The sequence below is a fragment of the Crotalus tigris genome, unplaced genomic scaffold (assembly GCF_016545835.1).
Source record: "Crotalus tigris isolate CLP2741 ecotype Arizona unplaced genomic scaffold, ASM1654583v1 scf7180000017658.5313226, whole genome shotgun sequence".
Classification (NCBI taxonomy): Eukaryota; Metazoa; Chordata; class Lepidosauria; order Squamata; family Viperidae; genus Crotalus; species Crotalus tigris.
In genome coordinates, this window is record NW_024096545.1 from 2,741,710 (window position 1) to 2,764,102 (window position 22,393).

Here is a 22,393-nt window from a genome sequence, read left to right on the forward strand (position 1 = left end):
GAAAAAAGTGACATGATCATTTTTCACATGACCATTGCAGCATCCCCATAGTCACATGATCAACATTCAGATGTTTAGCAACTGGTTCATATTTTTGACCGTTGCAATGTCCTGGGGTCATGTGACCCCCTTCTGTGACCTTCTGACAAGAAAAGTCAATGGGGAAGCCAGATTCACTTAACAACCCTGTTACTAACTTAGCAACTGCAGTGATTCACTTAACAACTGTGGAAAGAAAGGTCATAAAATGGGAGAAAACTCACTTAACCAATGTCTTGTGTAGCAACATAAATATGGGCCTCAGTTGTGGCCGTAAAATGAGGACTACCTGTACATCTTATTTAGAAAAAGAAACCTACCTTATACTGTATAGGACATTGCCATTTTTGGAGATCCGCAGGAGTTTATTATCTGTAGTGATCTCGTGAAAGTGAGCCCCTTTCTCGTTAGCAAAGAACAGATCTGGTTTCCAGATGGAATCCAACATGGATGGGTCCAAATCTAGGGCATCATCTGGATATTCATTGTAGGCCAGCCTGGGATCATTCCACTGCTGCCGCAAGAAAATATTCACTCTGTAATCCTGCATTGAAGAAAGAAAAGCAAAAGGATTGGCGAATGCCCAAAAAAAGCCCTATTAAAAAAACTTGTAATCCATAAACTCAATGCAGCATGAAGCATAGCAAGACTGCTTAGGGTGAATGAGTAAACACCCCCACCATCTTCCCATACTAGGTCTTCACTACCAATTGGATTCTACTCTTCTGTGAGTATCCCTGCTGGTGATATTTCACAGAGAACTATATTTATTTTTAATCTCTATAACCAAGAGGTTCAGCACTGGGCAAACAGCTGTAGTCCACAACACCTGCTTCATGCAGAAATGCTCAGGCCATTCTGTGGCAAGCCAGTTCTGGGGTGCATCCAAGTGAAGAAAACATTATTCAGGCTCATGTACTGATCAATCATTCTCTTTTAAGATTGATAATGCGTTCAAGGTGCATAATGGTGCTTGAAAGGACTATGTCATTCAACCCTTAAGCATAATAAACTTTAGATACAATAATTTCTAAAGCTTTCTTTGAAGTGTGCACCTTTACATTTACTATGTAATTTTTACATCTTCACAACAGCTTTATGAAAAAGTTACCATTAACCCTATCTTTTCTATGGGATCGACTTTCTACAATCAAGAAAAAGATAAGGCACTGAAGAAGGAAATGGCTGACTTGCAGAAAGAATTAGTTGCTTGGCTGAAACTTCTGTAAGGAAAGATTAGCATGGCAAGCACTGAGCTGTCCCATGCCTTGAGAAAATTAAATTCTTCTCCTCCCAGCCAGGAGACCCTTTTTCAAAGCAGAAATTTTTCTGCTTTGCCTGAAATGATCCTCGTACACTCATACCAAATTCAACTTGGGTCTATTTTTTGACATTCATCTTGGAGCTTTTCTAATTCTATTTGAAGCTGCTGCTGATCCTGATTTTTTGACTGAATCCTCATTCTCTTTTCCACTTCTTCTTGTGAATCTCATGTGGTGCACAAATACGGGGCAATCCAATTCAGCGATACTGATTGGGTCAATACTATCCATGCATTTGGTTAACTCACTGTTAATAATCATTTTAGACATGATTCCTGTTTGGAAGAAGACAAGCCCGTGGGAAGCTGCCTACTATAAATAAATGATTTACTCTGATTAGCCATGAGTCTTTGTGTTTCAGAAGAGGTCTTTTCCAGTTTTTAAAAATTACAACAACAATAAGGAGAAGTTTCAGCAGAAGACAATATATGTAGTTCCATATGGTTTATGAAACCAACATTTTAACTGGGAAACTGTGAGAATCCTAATCCAAACTAAATCCAAAAACACTAGGAAATTCCTGGAAACTTGGCATTGACAAATCAGCCATCAATAGATACATAGAAATTACAAACCAATAAAAATAATAATAAAAAGAGGTAAAAAAGAAACAGAGGATCATATCTCATCCTCTTCAACAACTCAGATAAGTGAGGATTTACACCAGACAATCAAGCAGAAAATAATGCCATTCAAGGAATTACAAAGGACATCTCCATCAACACTTGTAGGGCAAGCTACTCTATATAGACAGGAAGATGACCAGGCTGAGCCTGAGGATGGGGTCAAACACATAATTAGTTTGGCATCTCTATGCTCCTGTAAAAGACCTAAGTTCAGTCCCTCTAGAAGTCCATTGACTCTTTTCTGATGCTAATTTGCCTTGACCATTAGTAGTTTAGATTCTTGTGTATAGGTAGCATAAAATAAATTTGCAGTACTTTTGAACTGTATCCTGGTTCTTGATTTCTTGCACTTGACAGGAACAAACTCCACAATCATGAGCACTGATGATATGACCTAGTCAAGTAATTAAACATCTGCAAGCAAACAACCAGAGAACACCAAGTAGAGGCATCAAATACTCAGTGTAGGAATTTATGCATATAAAACCTATGCATTGTCTCTTAATCATTTCCCCTTTCTGAAGATGGAACCTCCGTATTCAGAGGTAACATGTGTCTGAATGTTGGATGCTAGATATTATATTCTCAAAAGAATTTGGGTGGATCAGTGTGTAGAACTATATGTTGCATTTGTTAGAAGCATTTAGACACAGCTTGTCATGGCCTTTGTGGATGAGCTTCTGTCCAAGGTTCAAACAATATGAGGACTCCCATGATCCCATGAAGTAAGCTAGTAACACCAGAACCTTCCTATGTGATATCTGGCAATTGAACCTGATCCAGATATAGAAGCGCATGAGAACTTGTGAGGAAAGATCCTTTAGGAACAGCAAATCATGTCCCAGAATATTAGTTTCAAATTACCTCTAATGAAGTTTGGCTGGAGATTTTGATGGTACGTGCAAAACAACCCACCTGGGTACAAATCTGTGAGTGCTTTGGTATATTACTGCCTGCAAATTGTTACTCTGTTTACCTGGACTTGATTAATGGTTGGCTATAGTTTTTGTTTGTAGGCTGAGCTTAATTACCTTAATTTTCCTGCATTGTGCTTACTCATGCTGCTTTTTTCTGGTTGTCAGTTGAACAGCTACTGCAGTCATCTACCTATACCTCCTCTCTGCCTACCTCTTTGTTTGCCAGTATAATCTACAGTAGATCCAAGCCTGATTTAGTTGTTTAAATAACAAATTGAAACAAACTGAGTAAATTTGGATGACACAAGAATCATAACTTCTGCTTAGTCACAAAGATGCCTGATAACCCCATCTGGTCATCCCTTTTGTTCCATGGCAATGCCTTTCTAATAACTGCTATTGGCTTTTTTAAGATGCTCATAATAGCTCACTAGTTTATGGAGTTCCTCCATCCAACTGCAAAACCAGACAGTGCTGCAAATGTTATGGGCTTGTCCCATAATTTAATTGGAGCTTGTCTCACCAGCTCCGCTGAGAATGAAGTCTGCTTCTTAATCTCATGTCTTTACAACTCTCTTGAGCATCTCCAGGCCAGGTGAAGACAAAATCTTTTATCCTGGACAATGGGGGGCATCTTTGACTTCCTTTGTCTGGCCAGAGACTCTTTTATGCCATCTGTCCCTTTCCTCCTTGGCCTCAGAGGAGAAAAGAAGCAGGTGGTATTTAATAAACAAAAGAGGCAATAAAACCTCACAATCACTTCCTTCATTTGCATTTTCAATGGGTTTGAGGAATGCCAGGTCGTAAACCATTTCCACTGCCCTTGACCAAATTAACCGTTAGGATTAGGATTTATGTGTTTTGTTTAGTACATCTCTTCCTTGGAAGGATCTGAGACAGTGAGTCAGAAGCTGATGATAAAGGAAAGGTGTGGATAGAAACAATGATATGTGTGCTCATTGCTAACTAACACAGAACCTGCTGATTCTTTTCTTTGTCTTTATATATGTCAATGGTCCTTAGAATTACTGTCTATTTGGGAAACATTTAAGTTTAGGTTGTGGAGTACTAAACCAGATTGAGACAAGGACCTTGAGACTGATTAAGAAAAGGGTTCTCTAAGGCAGACTTGGAAATGTATCCAAACCCTGAAAACAAGGAAAGGATGGTGATGAGGTGATGGGCATGAGGACTAGCTTTAGATATTTTCAGAATCCGTTTGCTTTTCATTTGGCAGTGATTTAGTAATTGCAACAACAAGAGATACAATACTGCACAAAGATGCTTCTAATGAAAATTAAACTATGACATTTTCCCTTCAAGTTAAGCCCAGAAGATATACAATATGCAACCGTCATATATTCTAAAAAGAATGGACCCTTTTGAAGAAATGTGGATCTACCTTGATATGGAAGGCATATACAAAGGTTCTTGTTTTCAGAATGTACGTTTAAAACTCAACCGGCAAATAATTTCATATTTAGTGAATATCTGACATTTCTGGTAAAGTTCAGAAGTCTCATTTCATTCTGGACAATTATGCAGTCCTAATGGCACTGCCTAATTTCTTCCTACTGATGGGTCCTCACCTCCAGTTGAATGAGCATGAACAAAATTATATTCTTTGCTACTTACAAGGAGGGCCACACTCGCATTCCCATGTTCCAGTTAATTAGCCATTTCTTCTTCCTAAAAGTATGATGTCTCTCAGATAATGCAGAAGACAGCTAATAATGTGATCAACCTTATATACAACTAATCAGCTGCATGAGTTAGAAGTCGGGATAGAAAGATATGGGAAAAACTGGAAGGATTTAGAAACTGGAAGGATTTGCTGACAGTAGCTACCTGAACAAATCAAATAAATGGATCTCCCCTCCCCACTTTTTTGTTTGTTTGTAAAAATCAGTGATGGCTGCAGTCAGTGAAAATCAATGTAATTGATCTAATGGCCTGAAAGCAAAATACTATTGTGCTTATTTAATTGTAATTGCTAAGATCTGGCAGATCAGTTTTGTTCTTGTGCTGATTTCACATGAGACACGATATAAATGCATATTATAAAAATGATGCCAGGACATAGTGTTCATAGTGTCCATAGTGATGGACACAGGACTCTTCCTTCTAGCCAAATAAAAGTACTATCAACCAGTCCTTGAGCCAGCAGAAAAGATCTTATACAAAATTTGCTGCTCCCACTAATAATCCCTATCTATTCTCAGGCATTACGCTGAGAAATGATGCTGCTCTTATTTATAATGTACAAGACATAGTAAAGACAAGAACTAGTGGATTCCCCTAGCTTTGTTTTCCTTTTTTTTTTTTAACCAAATATCAACAGCTGGTGGGAAAAGATTCACCAATTACTTTTCTTAATGTGGGATAGGCTGGGTGAGCTGAGTTTGGACAGATGGTTAAACCGGTAAGTTTAACCATTTGTTTAAATTTGTTGGGCAGTGTCCAAAGAGTTTTTGTCTTTGGGCAGCTGAGGCATGATCTGGTTCTGGGGGGCATTACAGTCCTCTTGCATTGGTTACCTATTTGGGTAATGAAGCATCTCAAGCAAACAAACAAGCTCAGAGAGCAGCAAGAACCCCACAGTTCAACCATGTGTTACAAATATTCTCTGCTATTGGTGGATTGCATCACCTTGTATTCATGGAAAAAGTTGTGTTGGGATATGGAAGAAAAAACTTCTTTCTGACTAAAATAGATAAGGACAACTTAAGCTTCTTCAGGAATGAACAGTAGATCAGATGGAGGTAACATCTGATTGATCGAAATCTGACTGAAAAAAAATGTATGTTCCTGGACATGCTTATATCAGAATTTGATAAATGTGGAATGGCTCATGTTACTGTGTTGCATATTGAAATAACACAAGAATGGCTTGCTTGCTTTTAGAAAATCTAAATGGAAGTTGGAGCATATTGCCTTAGGGTGAGAAGTTAAGGAATGTAGAAGAAAGAATTGAATGGACATAGACAATAACATTCAGGGTTTTTTCATGAAACTGAAAGTACATTGTACTTACATCTTTTTTAAGCATTAAGGGGTCTTTTAACAACAGTCACACAAAGTATGAAAAACTATAAGGAAAAATGCTGCCAAATTTAGGGATATACAACTTTTTTGGCGACAACAGGGACATAGTTTGCCATAGCCTTCTTATGTTTTTTTTTAATTTTTCCAATCTAATCTACTGCCTTAGGATTTTTAGGTAGTCATCCATCCAAATATTACTTCATTCAGATTTGTTCAGAGTCAGCCAAGGTTGGCTATATGCTATTGTGAGAAAGCCCAAATGCAATTTATAAGGTATAGATAGATCAGATAGATAGATAGAAAGATAGATAGATAGGTAGATATGAAAATTTCAGTCTTAAGCACCTTTAATGGCATATTAAGGGACAAATAAGATTTTCTCGAGTGATGAAATCTAAACAATGCAATCAGCCTGCAGGAATTCCATTTTAATATGCAGCCCTGATTGATTTCCATGTAGGCAGTAAAGAATGGAGGTGAAATGGACTAAAGTTCTCTCTGCTCTCCCGTTCAGCAGACACTCAGTCGGCCTGCAGGTTGCTAGAATGCATGGATATTTTTCAAGTAATTGGCTGAAAATGGAATGGCTCACAGGAGCCAGGAAAAAAAAAGAATTCTTACCAGTTGGTTGCTAAGACCACCCATATACTCAAACATTGCAGAAGAAAAGACAAATGTTGATCCTGGTTCAGATAAACTAATGGAGAGCCAGGAAAAAAGACGACTCAGCTCTTGAAATGATTGGATCAGCCAGTTCCAGTGCCAAATCTAAACTGGTCCAAAATCATAATCTGGCAGTACCCAGAGGCTCAATGTCTTTGCAATTTAGTTGAAAACTGTCAGTTTCATTTAGACATGTCCTGTAGTGGAAAAAAGTCAAGAATAGATGGCTGGCTCAGGAATTCTGGGAGTTGAAGTCCACGAGTCATAAAAGAGCCAAGATTGCCTACCCCTGAACTAGGGAATACACAAAGAAGACTTACTTTATGCCTATGATGAATATTGCTGTGCCTTAGAGGGCAAAAAATTGGTGCATGGGTGGAAGAAAAATATTTTCCAAACCATTTCCTTCTTACACACCAACTGACTCTTTGTATTTTATATTTTTAAAATGTGATAGTACAATAATTTATACTCTTCCCACAAGCATAAGCTTTAATTTTTTTTTACTCAAAATAGATTACAAAAAGCTGATGGTTGGCATTGTATAAGATAGCAGAGTTTTATAAGGCTGCCACTTATCTTTCAAGAGTTCTGTTGACTTTGGCTGATGGGATATGCCTCTCTTTAATTCAACCTAAGTATTTGCAGTTGTAGTAGAAATAGAAAGCAATAATAATTTACCAGGCATTGCAAAGAAAATGTCAATAAGCCTTCAAGTGAGACCAAATCAAGGGAAGGGTTCTGATCCTAAATTGAAATATTGTATTTTTAATATCTCCTGTTTATCAAGATACTTTGTATTTGATTGTGAAATTATTTGACACCTAACTGTGATTTTCAATGAATTTACATCCAGACTCTACTTTCTTGAGTTCACTCTATTACCCTTTTTAGCAGCAGCATTTGTACTGCAGTTCCCTAAAGAGTTACAATATGGATGACTTTAATCTATTTAAAGAGAAGTCATCCATAATATATCCATAGATTATAAAGTCATCCCTAATATCAAGAGATCACATAGGGCACTGCTGAATGAAGATACCAAATGTCAATGCATCGTCTTTAAAAGTTGCTTTCTATCTCATTACTTTGAATTGGTTAAAGGTCTTTTTATTATTTCAGACTGGATATTATTAATTCTATGTGACTCATCTCTTTACATATATTGTATTAATAACTTTTTCATCCTGGCTTTCTAATTCTACACTTTATATAACAGAGACATAGCAGGATCCCAATGTTTATTCCAAAGTTTAGAATATTTTGGAAATATATAAAAAAGAACAATCTCTTGAATTTATTTGTTTAATTAATATATTTATATAGTTATCTTATAACCATCTAATAACCAGTTCTGGCCAGTCCCTAATTGGAAGTTAAAACAGCATAAAAGTCATACTAAAACTATAAAAACCTGTCAAAAGCCAAGTCAAACTTCCAAGTCAAAGTACTTGAGGGAAAAACCAGATCTTCAAAGATTTATGGAAGGCTGGGAAGGCAGTGGCCTGCCAAACCTCAGACAGAAAGGTGTTCCATAGAACAAAGGCTACTGTGGAAAAAGCATGCATCCTAGCTCCTATAAGATGGCAAAATTTAGGGAAAGGGACTAGGAGTATGCCCACCCTATCTGATTTGCTTAGACAGGTAAGTGTCCTTGGGGAAAGGTAGTACCACAGATAACCTGGCCCTGTGCCATGAAGGGCTTTAAAGGTGACAACCAGCATGTTGAATGGCACCTGGAAAGAAACTGGAAGCCATTGCAGTTTGTGCAACAAAGGTATTATATGGGCAATCCTAAGGGGTTCTCTTTACTGTGCATTCTGCACCAGTTGAAATTTCTGGGTGATCTTCAAGGGCAGCCCCCTTTAGAGCACATTGCAGCAATCCAAACAAGAGATGACCAAGGCATAAGTGACTATGAGCAAACTGTGCTCAGTGCCTAGTGATTGCATGTTTCACAATGCCTTCCTCTGGGCTTTTCTTTGCTATAACTCCCCAAACTATCCTAGAGCCTTGAGATTCCCCCATAATCTCTTAGAGCACTATTTAAGTTCTACATGCTTGCCTTACTACTACTACTACTACTACTACTACTACTACTACTACTACTACTACTACTACTAGTCATCTACAGGTAAGCACACCACCTTAACTTTAGAGACCTCCTCTTTAGGCATTCTAAGAGGAGAGCATGTTGATGTATGGTAGCCAAAAAGTGGAAGGTATCTATTAGCATTATTTCTGACTAACAAATTTTATTAAATTAAAAGCTTATTAAAAACTGTTTATTACAAGGCTTAAGCTTTACAAAGCTTATGGCCTTTATTAGCCAGAAAAAGGGCTACTCCTTCCCATAACCTGAGTATTCCATCAAAAAAGGCTGCTCTTTTGTGTTCCTACCCACCACAATTCAGAATACTCCTCTAAATAATAATTAATTAAACTGGAGGATTCACTGCCGTTAGATGCGATGATGGTGGTTTCAAAAGGAGACTGACCAAATTTATGATGGAACTGGTTGCCAATATTATTGTTTGCACGATTGTACAGTAGCATGCACCAACTGCTTGGAACACTAGGACTATCATCTTACTATCTGTGCTTGTAAACTTTCTGAAATGCTTATGATGCCGAACGCTAGGCCAGTAGTCCAAATGACTTTTACAGTGGTTGGATTGCATTCTGTCTGCAGCATTGGCTCTCAATTGGTGGTTTTACATGCAGCGTCCTCCTTGATATGAACTGACACTAAGTGTCTTCTTGCACAGCTTTCATGGTATAGGACAAATTGGGCATTCATTACATGTGCACCATTGAGCAATGAAGCTACTTGGCCTCACTTATGGTAACAGCTTGCCTTGCTGGCAGCCGGGCACTCAATGATCACACAGGATGGATTCCAGTTGTCTTTCCCTCCACTGCAATTATTAGTAAAAATAAGAAATCCCCTCCCTTTCACTTGCCTTCAGCTTCCACTCAAACCACTTCTAGGTGGTGGTGAATTGATTTTTACCAGTGACAAATATCTAAATTAGCCAAAATGCAAGAAAGCTACCTTTAATAAAATGTGAAAGGTTTTTTTCCACACTTGTTTGGTACCATGCATTGGGTGGTAGTAGTAATGAATAATAGTAGTAATAAAAGTTCCCATGATTCTTAAACTCACAGTTAGAACCCAAATCATCAGAAAATACCTAGTCTAAAGACTGTGATATTTGTTGGATGAATAGATAATAAAAACAGGAGTAAGAGGGATGGCAAACCAGAAGGGACAGCCCTTAGCTACATTTTCCAAAGCCTAGTTTAGTATTTGAGATTCACTGCATTGCAATAAGTAACAATCACAATTTAGCAACCGACCAGCACCAAATATCTACATATTGGTTTGTAAGAACATTTTGTTTATTACTTTATATACCACTCATCTCACTGTTGAAGTGACTCTGGGTGATTTACAATTAAAAAATGATAAAGTCGGCATAAAAGCCTGTACAAAAATAAATAAGTTAAAATCAGAGAGAGAGACAGAGAGAGAGAGAGAGAGAGAGAGAGAGAGAGAGAGAGAGAGAGAGAGAGGGAGAGAGACAGAGAGACAGAGAGACAGAGAGAGAGAGAGAGAGAGAGAGAGAGAGACAGAGACAGAGACAGAGAGACAGACAGAGAGACAAACAGAGAGAGCCACCAGCCAAACACATAGTTAGATCCTATTCCTGGATCCCCATACTAGTTGACAGAACCAGATCTTAATACTCTTTTGGAAAGTCAGCAGAGTGGAGGCCAACCTCATCTCAGGGGGGGGGGAGATGTTTTATAATACAGCAGACTGTCTTCCTAGACCCTATTTGTCAATTTTTTTCCACTAATGGAGTCTGCAACAAGCCCCTCCTGCCTGACCAGGTGGGACAGGTTGGGATGAAATTGTTTCCTCAGATGACCTGGGTCCATGCTACGAAGAGCTTTGAAGGTCATAACCAATACTTTCACCCATTGCAGCTTGCGCTGTAGAAGTGTTTCATGTGTACTCCTGGTGGCATCTGAAACCGCCTCTGCTGCTGCATTTTGCACCAGCTGCAGCTTCCAGATGCTTATCAAGGGGAGCCCGATGTGGTGAGCATTGCAGTAATCCAGTTGATACAAAGAATGAGAAATAGAGTAGAACTACATTAAGATTTATAGGGTACCTTTGCCGCTGAAAACCCATTCCATATACATATCCCTCCAATAAAAACTAGACAGCTATATGGATACCTGCATAGAGTCCTACTCCTTTCTTTGTTGCTTATTTTGTGAATTGTACCATTGGAATCCTCATCCTCAAAATTCTATATATCTTCTGTGTAATTTTCCTCTTATCTTCCCTGATGTTTAAGGAATATTGATCTGCTTGCTAGAATTCTCTTCCATGTATCTCCTGATAATCTCTCCTGTATTTATAGTCTTTGTACTCTATGCAGCATATATTATCCCCTTTTGCAATGGCGAACTCATTAGACCTTTACAAGGTAATGTAATAATACCTATCACTTTCTGTGATGCAAATAGACGGTCCCAAGCATCTTTAAATGTCAACTTTAATGTCTTATCTGTGAGCTAAAATTCCCAACACTGGCATTTTAATAATCTTTCCAAATAATAAAAAAAGGAAATTATAATAACTGTGTAAATTTCAACCCAAGAGAATAAGTATTTGTTCAGTGATCCCAAAACTAAAGTAGAGTCATCAAACTCTGTTGGCTATATCTGTTTAGAAAGCCGGCTCTTTGTTTTTCTACAAAAATGATCTGATAATGCAATTTTCCACTTCAAAATAAGTCTTTCAGAATGCTAAAATAGCTCAGTGTGGCTTCTTATTTCCACAGCTAAAATGAGCAACTTCTATTCCTTAATGAAAAGCTGTGTCTCCATTAAAAACAAATCTTAAAGTGAGGGGGAAAATTCTGTCCAAAAATGATAATAATAGCAGCTTCATGGTCTGATGATGTAAATACTTTTGAGTTTCAGCCTTCCTCTTATGTTTTAAATAATGGGTCCAAATTGGTGCACAATGCTAATACTGTATTTTCCAGCATATAAGGCGACCCGGTGTATAAGACGACCCCCGACTTCAACGCCGAGTTGCATGCCTAGAAAGTCTGGAAACTACCATAATTTCCGGCGTATAAGATGACTTGGCGTATAAGACGACCCCTGACTTCGGCGCCAATTTCAACGCTTTAGAAAGTCATCTTATACGCTGGAAAGTATGGTATATTAACCATATGAAACATTACAATCCTGTCCGTCTGCCAGGCTGAAATCATGGCATAGAATGTTATCAGGCAATATATACTTGATATGCAGATAGTCCTAGAATTACAACAGTTCATTTAGTGACCATTCAAAGTTACAAAGGCACTGAAAAAAGTCACTTGTGACTGTTTTTCACACTACCGTTGTCATGTGATCAAAATTTGGACGCTTGGCAACTGACTCATATTTATGATGTGGTTGCAACCATGTTTTTTTTTTACAACTTTTTGATAAGTAAAGTCAATGGGGAAGCCAGATTCCCTTAACAACTGTGTTACTAACTTAACAACTGCAGTGATTCACTTAATAACTGTGGCAAGAAAGCTCATAAAATGGACCAAAATTCACTTAACAAATGTTTTGATTAGTAACAGAAATGTTGGGCTCAGTTGTGATAAGTCATAAGTCAAGGACTACCTGTACTGTAGTATATAGTGTAAAGCACATGGATTAGCTGTGTTTGTATTAACTTGAATGCACCCTGAAGACGCTGAATCTGTAGCATTTTTTGAAATTGGAGTTTTCGATTTTTGCTGGTTCAAGAACCAGATTGTAGCACATGACTATAAACTAGTGGATTTCTAATGCTAATTTGTGAAATAACATAGGTTCTAAAACAATCCAGAAATCAATTTAATCTGCTATTGAGTGGAGAAGTTGATTCCCTGTACTTTCATTTAAAAATGTTGGCCTCATCCTCTCAGTAAAAATACAGCCAGTTTGAGACTCATTGCTAACCAAAGGGAAAAATAAAAGATGGAACAGGGAATCAGTAACATATTTGAAAGGTATAATAAATTAAATGTCTATGTTGACTTGGGAAGTTCGCAGAGATGACATGCTTCATTCTACTTACCATTGTTGTTTCTGCAATAGATCCAAAGCTGTTGATGAAAATATTGCAGCTCACATTCACTGGTGGACCTGTAAAGTAAATAAAGGCTGATGGAATCTGTTGTGTATCCATTTGTCAAAGTACAGTAGACTATTACAGTTGAATTAAAGTACAGTTGGCAGTTGTCCTTTACTGAATCCATTGCCCTACTATGTTACAATGGTAATAAATTTTTCATTTGGTAACATTCTGTTATTTCCTTAAAGTAGATCAGTTTTGTAATTTGTGAAGACTATTCCTACTGTCTTCCAACCAATTTGTTATAATGCATGGAAGATGTGTACCTCTGCTTCCCATCTTGGCATCACCAGTGGCTGTTTATACATAAAGTCTACATACTTATAATCTGTGCACCCAAATCTAGTGTACAGAGATTTGACATAGGAACCACAGTGTAACTATATTTCTCATTATACACTTAATTTATGCAGTTGGAAGTTGCTACACTACGGTATAACAAAGAGGTTAGATCGTGAGGAAAGCAGATACGATTTTAATTTGACAGAAGAGGTAATATTTTAATCATGTAGGAAGAATATCTATCTATCTATCCTGCTCTATGGAGTAGAGAGTAGGTCTCTGACAGAAGACCACCTGAAGAGACTAGAAGCATTTGAAATGTGGATTTACAGGAGGCTGTTACTAATATGTATAAGCTGGGTTGACAAGATCACAAATGAGGAGGTGATAAGCCACCTGGGAAAGCCAAGGGAAATCATCAAAACAATTAAAAAATGAAAATTAGAATATTCCAGACATGTGATGTGACACCCAGAAAAATACGGCATATCCCATTTAATCCTTCAGGGAAAGATTGAAGGCAAACGAGGTCCAGGCAGAAGAAGAACATCGTGGCTTCAAAATCTAAGGGACTGGTTTGGATAAAACGCAGCAGCACTTTTTCGTGCGTCTATTGATAAAAACAGGATCGACAACATGATCGCCAACGTCCGATAATGGATATGGCACAAAAAGAAGAAGAAGGAAGAATATTAACTTTGTTTCATAGATTCACAGAATTTTAGAGTTGGACATACCTTAGAGATCATCTATCCCCTTGGAACATCTGCTAAGGCATTTTGGAGAGAGAGTCCTCTATTTGAAGACTTCTAATGTAACAAAACATTTCATGAGACAGCCTATTCTACTGATTGACAGCTCTCACTGTCAGGAATTTTCTTCTAGTATTTAACTTAATTAAAGTTATGTAAAGTTGCTGGCTTTTTTTCCTTTGGCCCCACTTGCTTAATTGCATTGTTCCCACCTAGTTTTTGGAGATATGCCTCTAACATGACATTTAAAGACTAAGGGAGATCATTAAGTAGAACTAGTTATGCACAGAAGGCTTTATATGACACACAGAGTTATTTTTCTTACATTGCCATCATTGCCATGCTTTCTTATACATTTATCTGTATGATTAAGATTTAACTTGATCCAGCAGGATATAGGAAGCATGTTGTACTGATTTGCATCTTCCTTCCTATTCATTGATCTTTGTTTCTTTTTCAGACTAACTTTTGTGGAGAAAAGGAGGACTCAGTGGGTAAATTGGGGCCCATTTCTTCAGAGTAACATTATTTAAATCCTTTCAGCTCCTTGACTTTAGATAACAAAGACCTTGTGGACAAAAGAATTCAGAAAACCCCACATGTCCTTTCCAATAAAAGACCAACAAAGGGCATCCAAGCTGGGAAGCAGCTGAACACGTCCCAAGAGGAAACGATAAGTCGAGTCAGAAGCTTGAATGTCTAGTAACTGAAACGATCAGAAAGGTGCCGCATCGAGATTCGCTTGATTTCCTTTTTGTTTTAGTATCTGTTATTTTTTGGCTGTCTACCTTGGAAAGATGACAGAATTAAACAAGCCAGGCAAACCTAGCCCAAATATAAATAAATCTTTGCAAATAGCTGTGGCAGACTGCAACATTCAGTAAGGCTAATGTATCAATCTATATTCAGGACCAGGATATGGCTGACTGGACATGAAGGGGAAAAGGTGAGCACGGATCCGGCTGGCTTCAAAGGGTTTGCCAGGAAACAGCTCCTGCTGATTGTCTAGGTTCTTTTAGGATTCCTTGATAGAATCAAAGGGCTGGTTCATATCTGCTGGCCAGTCAGTGGGGTTCTGTATATTTTATTACTAGGTATTTGAATTCCATATGACTACATGATTACAATAGGGCAGGGGTGGGGAGCTATGGTCCTTTTATGACTTGTGGACTTCAACTCCCAGAATTCCTGAGCCAGCCATGGGAGTTGGGAGTTGAAGTCCACAATTCATAAAAGGGCCATAGTTCCCCACCTCTGCTATAGGAGAATGCTTATCTAATGCCAAACTAGAAAAGGCTCTGACCAGGCTTGTTGTTTTTGTAAGAGGATGCTAGTTTGGGAATAAATCCCAGCAACATGAAGTTTAATTTTGTTCAAATCTACGGTGTGATGTGTAATGTGCTCCTCATTTGTTACAGAATGAGTCTTATTTTGATATGGTTGGGAAAAACCTGGACGCTTGTGGATTTTTTTATAGTAGCCAAAGGCATCTCCAAGTCTGTGTATCAAAAATGACAAGATGGGGGTTACAATAAAAGCCCTCTTCCTTTTTTAGATGCATCATGTGTTGTACCTAAAGTTGACAGGCCTTGATCACATGATCTTTAGCACAATCTTGATGTCCAGTGCCCCCACCCTGGCCATAGAAATCCGAGGCACGAATTGTAACACTTTATATGGATTTAGCATTCAGTTGTCAGTCCCTCTGATAAGGGTGAGGCTTTTTTTTCAGAACTACCCAAATGTTTTGCTCTTCTCTGTCTCCATTTTGTGAAACAAAGACGTTGTGTATAGGCATAGGTATAGAATAGTTGAAAGGTGAAGGCATAGGATATGAGCTGGATAATCCAATCAGCGGAGGAGCAGAGAGACATTGTCTTCACCCTTCCCCCCCCCCATTAAATGATGGTGGATTAGCTTATTGTGGAGCTTTTTCTGAGTAACAGATTTATTCATAATATGATATCTTGTATCTACAATGTATGTATAGATGAAGGGGCAGACTAATGCATAGAAAAGAATCCTATATGATTATTTGGATAGCAAGATGGGCCACATATAAATGTAATAAATAAATAAAAAGGAATAGGGAGCAGTGTCACCATTAACAGTAGATGGAAGAAGAAGAAGAAGAAGAAGAAGAAGAAGAAGAAGAAGAAGAAGAAGAAGAAGAAGAAGAAGAAGAAGAAGAAGAAGAAGAAGAAGAAGAAGAAGAAGAAGAAGAAGAAGATTGAATGATCTGCTTTGCGGTAAACCGCAGTATCTCAAAAGTGTAAGAAATAATAGAAATGCAGAGGAGATGAGGCAAATGGCACTTTTGTGTGGCTTTCTGTAATAAAAGGCAAAGGAGAGAGCGTATCTATGCTAGAGGCTGGAAATATCATGCCAGCTAGAGGTACAAGGAGTGATTCTACCCAAGGCAGCTTTAACTGAACTAATGTTAGACTCCCAGAATATTTTGAAACTGTGGTGAATGCTCTAGAAATGTGAGAGGCTTCAAACTTGTAACAATATACTTAGAAAAAATTAATAGATGCAAAGCAGAGAGTAAAGGATGTTAGTTCTGCAGCAATCTTCAAGCACGTGCCAATTGAGTGCTCTCAAATAAAGAAACTGCATGAAAACAAGTTGCTGTACAGCAGTATTCAAGAAATGGCAACACAACAACACAGGCAACAGAATGATAAAGCAGGCAGACAGAAACATTATGTTGATTTCCAAAACTAACAAAAATCATTATAAAAAAATCTGCACTAATTTGGTGAAACCAATAATTTAATTAAGGAAGGGGAGAGATTCAATTGGGCATGGATTGCAAAGCTTCCATTTATCTAGCAGATGGAAGACAAATCTGTTTTAAAGGGAAAGATTCTCCATTACTACAGGGAAATGAGAAAGAGAGGAGAATTGGGCAGCAGTTTATTTGAAGGAGAAGGCTAAAACTGCAAAATAGTAGCTGTATAAGAAGAATTTGTGGTATAAAAGCTAGGTAGTACAAACTGGATTCTAGTATCTCAACCTGAGAATCCAGGGAAACTGAGCAAGAGATCCTGGTGAAATAAATGTATATACTGTATGAAAAGGCAAAGAAAAAACAATTGCATTTTGGACTCTCTAAGGAGTTTATCTTTACTATGATGTTGCTGGATCCATGACAACTGAGATCCCAGAATCAACAAATATCTATTGGCCTTTATTATCAATTTGTTCAGATATATATTCACTTACATAATCAGTGAACTGATCCACTAATTTCTGCTTCACATAGCTGGCTATCCCATCAGATCCCTTGTTTCAGTATGCCTAGGCTATATTTTAGGACAGGAAGGCCTGGAGGTACGTTGTCCATGGGGTCGCGATGGGTTGGACATGACTTCGCAACTAACAACAAAGGCTATATTTGCTCCTTTCCAGTCCTGTAGCATCTCTATGGCACCTTTCTTGACTCAAGAAATGAGAAGTATCTTGCACAGTAAGTAAATAAGATAAATTAAAGCATAGTAATGTGCTCTTGAGAGTGGTAAAATAACCACCGCTCTGTCTACCAGCAGTCCATTGGGCAGATCTTTTCCCTGAAGGCTTAGGAAAGGAAACATCTGGTCATGGGATGTTAAATTAGAAGACATAAAGGCCTTCTCTTCTAAGTTGCTTGGGCAATTTGAGGATAACATTGATTCTACTCAGTATGACTTTGATGCCATTATTGATTTAGACTCCCCAATAGCAACAGATACATATAGTCAGACAAAAACAACTCCCTCCAGCATTACACTTGAATCCAATAAATTTGCTCTGCCATAAAACCCAAGTCTTAGTCCAAGACTATATGTGTAAAAAATGAAATCATATGCACTCAGCATAATTTCAGATCATATGAATTTGATATAATAATTACATACAGCATTCTGTTTCTCCTTTCTCCTTTCTCTTTTTCTTCTCTCTTAAGAAAAGTTTTACTAGTCTGTTTTATTGTCATGCATATCCCCCCACCTCACTTTCTTGTCCAATTAAGCTACACTAATGAACTAATGCCACAGTGTTCAGGAAAGCTTTGACAATGGTAGGATGTTCATTTCAGCTACAAGCTAGAAGGCTTTGTGATTTAACATAGCCAATGGTTTTCTTTAAAAGGGTCTGAGATCCTGCAGGTCCAAACAGGAACTAATACAATATGTCATTGCTTTTGTCTGGCAAGACTTATACAGTAAATAATCTTCACCATGCTTCAGTGTTTTTACTAAGTACGACTATTTCGAAGTGATTGTCTCTGGACACAAATAGCTGCATCAGTTATAATAAAGGAAGTCTTCTTGTTCTTTTCCCCAGTACTGATATAAATGCTATTCAACTGGTTTTGAATTGCCAGTTGAACTTCTTCTACATCAGGGGTAGTCAACCTTGGCTCTTTATGACTTGTGGACTTCAATTCCCAGAATTCCTGAGCCAGCTTAGCTGGCTCAGGAATTCTGGGAGTTGAAGTCCACAAGTCATAAAAGAGCCAAGGTTGACTACCCCTGTTCTACATCCTTGGTCCTTCCTATTACGTTCCTGATGCAGCTGACTAGAAGCTGTGAAGAACCCATACTCTATGATCCAGACACATACATCACCATACCAGACTTCTTTAATATTTCCTCCCATCATTGATTCTTGGAATTGTAGTTGCTATCAAATGAAATGGTATTTTCAAAGCAGATTTCATCATTGAACAATTATTAAGATTCTTTGAATGAAACAAGAAAAAAAAGGTACATGATCATCGCCTTTATTTTCATTAGATTAATAAATTGGAATTAAAAAAAATCCACTGCATCAATAAAGGGTATCCACACTGGTGTTTGGGTGTGTCAATATGCCCCCACACAACTCTTCCCCACCTAATTCCTTCCTTCATCCCTTTATGTTCAACACAGCAAAAATCAATCTGCTGACATGGTGTGTCATAAGACAAAAATTAACAAGTCACTTTATTAATTAAACAGAGAAATTGTATGGTTCTGTGATAATTGTATATTTTATTTTAATATTAAATTAAATATTAAATTTCATTTAGTGTTAAAATGATCTCAATTATTCAAAAGTTATATTGGCAAGACAAAAAGAGGAAGAAAGAACAGATTTTTTTTTCTTTTTTCTCCTCTCTTTATTTTTCTTCAATTTTCTCCAAAGACTTTCAGAACATTTAGATTTTGTGCTGGAGAACATCAGAAATTCCAGCTGGATTTTTCCACTGGAAAACACACAGAAATTTCCACTGGAAAACACATTTCACATCCTCTTGGAGGAAGCATGTGAAGTTGGGTATCCATCCATCCATCCATCCATCCATCTGTCCGTCTGTCCATCCATCCATTCATCCACCCATCTCTCCATTTTTGTCTTCTTCCTTCTCATTTCCTACATAATTCTGTCTGCATTCTAGAGCTACATTGAAGAAATGTGCAGTACACCATCATTTAAGTTTTAATGTAGATAGTTTTTGTGTTAATGAGAGCTGCCTTATGCAAGTGATAGGGCTTGCTTAGGTCCTTTAAGAAAGAGCAATTAATTCTAGGGAGGATGCTCTGCACCAGAGTCCCTACAGTATGATATTTAAAAACTTATAATGAATACCTGTTTTAGGACAAAGCAACCCAAAGTGAATATCTAATGATGTACGTCTTCTTCCTTGCTTTAATTTTTTTTTTAAAAAAATTCAGTCCTAAAAGTGCTTTTCAAAAGGAAACTGGACTTTCTTGTGTTTTGTTTTCTTTGAAGATGTTTCACTTCTCATCCACGAAGCTTCTTCAGTTTTGGCTGAATGGTTAGGGTATGGAAGGATTTATATTCCTTAGCAGTTAGCATGCCAAAGAATGACCGACCTTCAGAGTGCTAAAAAGCAGATGACTGTTAAGGACGTGAAACATATTTTTTTAAAAAATCAAGAAATTCCAGTTGCCTTTTGAAAAATGCCTTTGGGACAACCATGACTTGGATGATTGAGAAGACATTTTTAATTTCAGAAATAAAGAAATAGTAATAAGAAAAAGAAAGAAAGAAAGAAAGAAACTCAGTGGAGTCATGATTTTATTTTCATTTGACTGTAAACCATTAAACTGCCTCAGTGACTTATTGACCCATTCTTCTGAATAATATGCTCAGAGGCGTATAACTCTAAGCTCTGCAAAGCTTCTTCTGTGACTTTCATATGAATTGGATACTGATTTATGTGTGACAGATGAAGTCAGTAAACTGGCCCCATGAGGAGTTTCTTGAAATAAATCTGAAATTAAATTATCTTGAATGAAATTACAATGCAGCTGCTTTCAGCAAAAGGGAAATGTATATATTTCATTAAATATTAAAGTTTAATTTCTTTGGGGTGTATGTGCAGATATAGGAAAAGTTTTCTCTAGTTTACTTGGCTTTTTTCAATACATTTTTTTCTCATAGGATCTGATACATTTTCTTTATAAGACACCCACATCCCTTTGTTTCATAACTATGGATTTTCAAAGATAAGACAATGTTGATCAAGCTGAATTTGGAAGACATGTATTGATTGGCCTTGGACTTATCTCTCAGTCCCTGCCCCTCATCTATAAAAGATTTTATCTCTTTCATAGGGGGGAAAATATTGAAATTTCTCTCATTAAACTCACTCCTTCTGTTGGTGAGTGCTAACTCAATAATACTTGAGGATTTTCCTTGAGTCACATTGTACAAGGAACAACTTTAAGTAATACTTACAAGAGAAAGGCACAGCTTTGAAAACAGTTATCCCCAGATTTTTTGCATTTTATGAAGTGTATTTTGTAACTATTATTTTTTAAGTCAAAAGAGCATTTTAAGTGCAATTTTGCTATATTTCTTGCCTTCCAGGTGCCTCCAGTGTGGACTAATGAGGAAAGGGACAAAAAGACCTTAGGAATGAATATGTAATGGCAAAACAAGAATATTCATAGGGAGGTTTCAATTAAAATAAATAAAATAAAAGCAGTAAGAAGCTTTGGGGCTATTGGATACAAGTAGAATTGTATAAACATGCTGTGGGTGCTCTGTCAAAATGGCATGCTACTATGGAGCAGTTATCAGATCTGTTTTCAGTTGCAATCATTTCGGTTGTTATAAATGTGAATCTATGAAAATTGATTTTTGCATAGAATCATTTGAATTATACCTTCTCTCCTGATTCTTTTTGCGGATGCATAATTTTTGATTGAGGCAATATGCTTTTTCCAAGCCACAGTGAAGAACAATCTGTGTTCCCTGTTATCCACAGTAACTTGATGAAATTAAAGGAGAGTAATTCCAAATTCAACTCCATGCTTGAAAACTATAAATTATTGTCCCTGCCTATGTCTGCAGTGCTACCTATCAGAGGTTCTCTTGTATATATAAATCTAGTAGTAAGTTTCCAGATTCTGTTTTATAGAACTTATTAACTTTTTGAGGTTTCTGCAGCAGGTTTGCAAAGCCCTAAGAATTGAGAGAGAGAGAGAGAGAGAGAGAGAGAGAGAGAGAGAGAGAGAGAGAGAGAGAGAGAGAGAGAGAGAGAGAGAGAGAGATGTTTGGGAATTTTATTTCCATTTTACTGAACTATTTCATTGGGTTTCAGCTTAATTTTAGCAACAAATTTTGTATTTATCTTTCATTACCTACCACAAAACACTGAGAAGGTCTGATCTTTATATTTAATGAAACATGCACGTTTGCAATTAGACTGGAGGAGTAAATGCAATGGTTAATAGCACTTTGAAATTATGTGTTTAGCATACTTCATTTCTTTGTTTCTCCTTGTGCTGAGAAATGTGCGTTATAAAACCAGACCATAAAAACAAGCTTAACTATGTCTCACCATTTGTTCTCAAGGATCCTTCTAGAAAAAGAATATATTAAAGCAACAAAGGACTCAGGGGAAAAGCATCCACTGGTCTACTTTTCTTTCTTAACCTCACCAGTTTGCAGAATGAATACCCCCAGCTTCAAGTATGAGAGATGAGGTTGAAAAAAGAACAAGTCTCTATAACAAACAATCAGCAGGTGGGAGAAGTCACTGCAGAGTTATCAAAGTAATGGATTTTCAGAACATTTCGTAAACAACTGGAAAAAAGACATTAAAAAAGCTTCAAAGAGAACTGCCTTAATGAGCTCGCCAACAAATAAGAGCTGGAGGGTTCCCACGTTAGTTATCACGATTCAGTACTCTGAATACCTAATTCTTGGTATTAATATTTATTCAAGGAGGTTCATGTGAATTTTGCTCTCTTTCCTGTGCTTTGCAAAGGGTTTGTTACCAAGGTACAAATAGATAAAACACAGAAACACTGTATGGCAATTTGACATATCATGCACAAAGATAGATGTATGATCTGTTCTGCAGAGGTGATGTATGTTGCAGAAGAAAGTCTAAGATGTTAGATCATGGTGAGAGGTCTACACTGTATAAAGTTTATGTCAGTGTGTTTAAAAAAACAAAAAAACTGGACTGAATTTACCCTGTAGTCATGTTGGATCAGCAAGACACTGGCCGAATTTGATTGACCTAGCCTTTTCTCTATGGTGC

The 22,393-nt window shown here is 37.4% G+C and overlaps 1 protein-coding gene across 2 annotated transcripts in view; it reads right to left on the reverse strand.

Annotated features, from left to right (window-relative positions):
* The window catches only part of GLRA1 (glycine receptor alpha 1), a 69,362-nt gene that overhangs the window by 12,919 nt on the left and 34,050 nt on the right, over positions 1-22,393 (reverse strand). For both annotated transcript variants that reach the window (XM_039335749.1, XM_039335748.1), the window contains exons 3-4: positions 12,758-12,825; positions 360-583 (exon numbers count right to left, since the gene is read on the reverse strand). In XM_039335749.1, the coding sequence (XP_039191683.1) occupies positions 360-583; positions 12,758-12,825 (292 nt within the window). The remainder of the gene's footprint in view (positions 1-359; positions 584-12,757; positions 12,826-22,393) is intronic.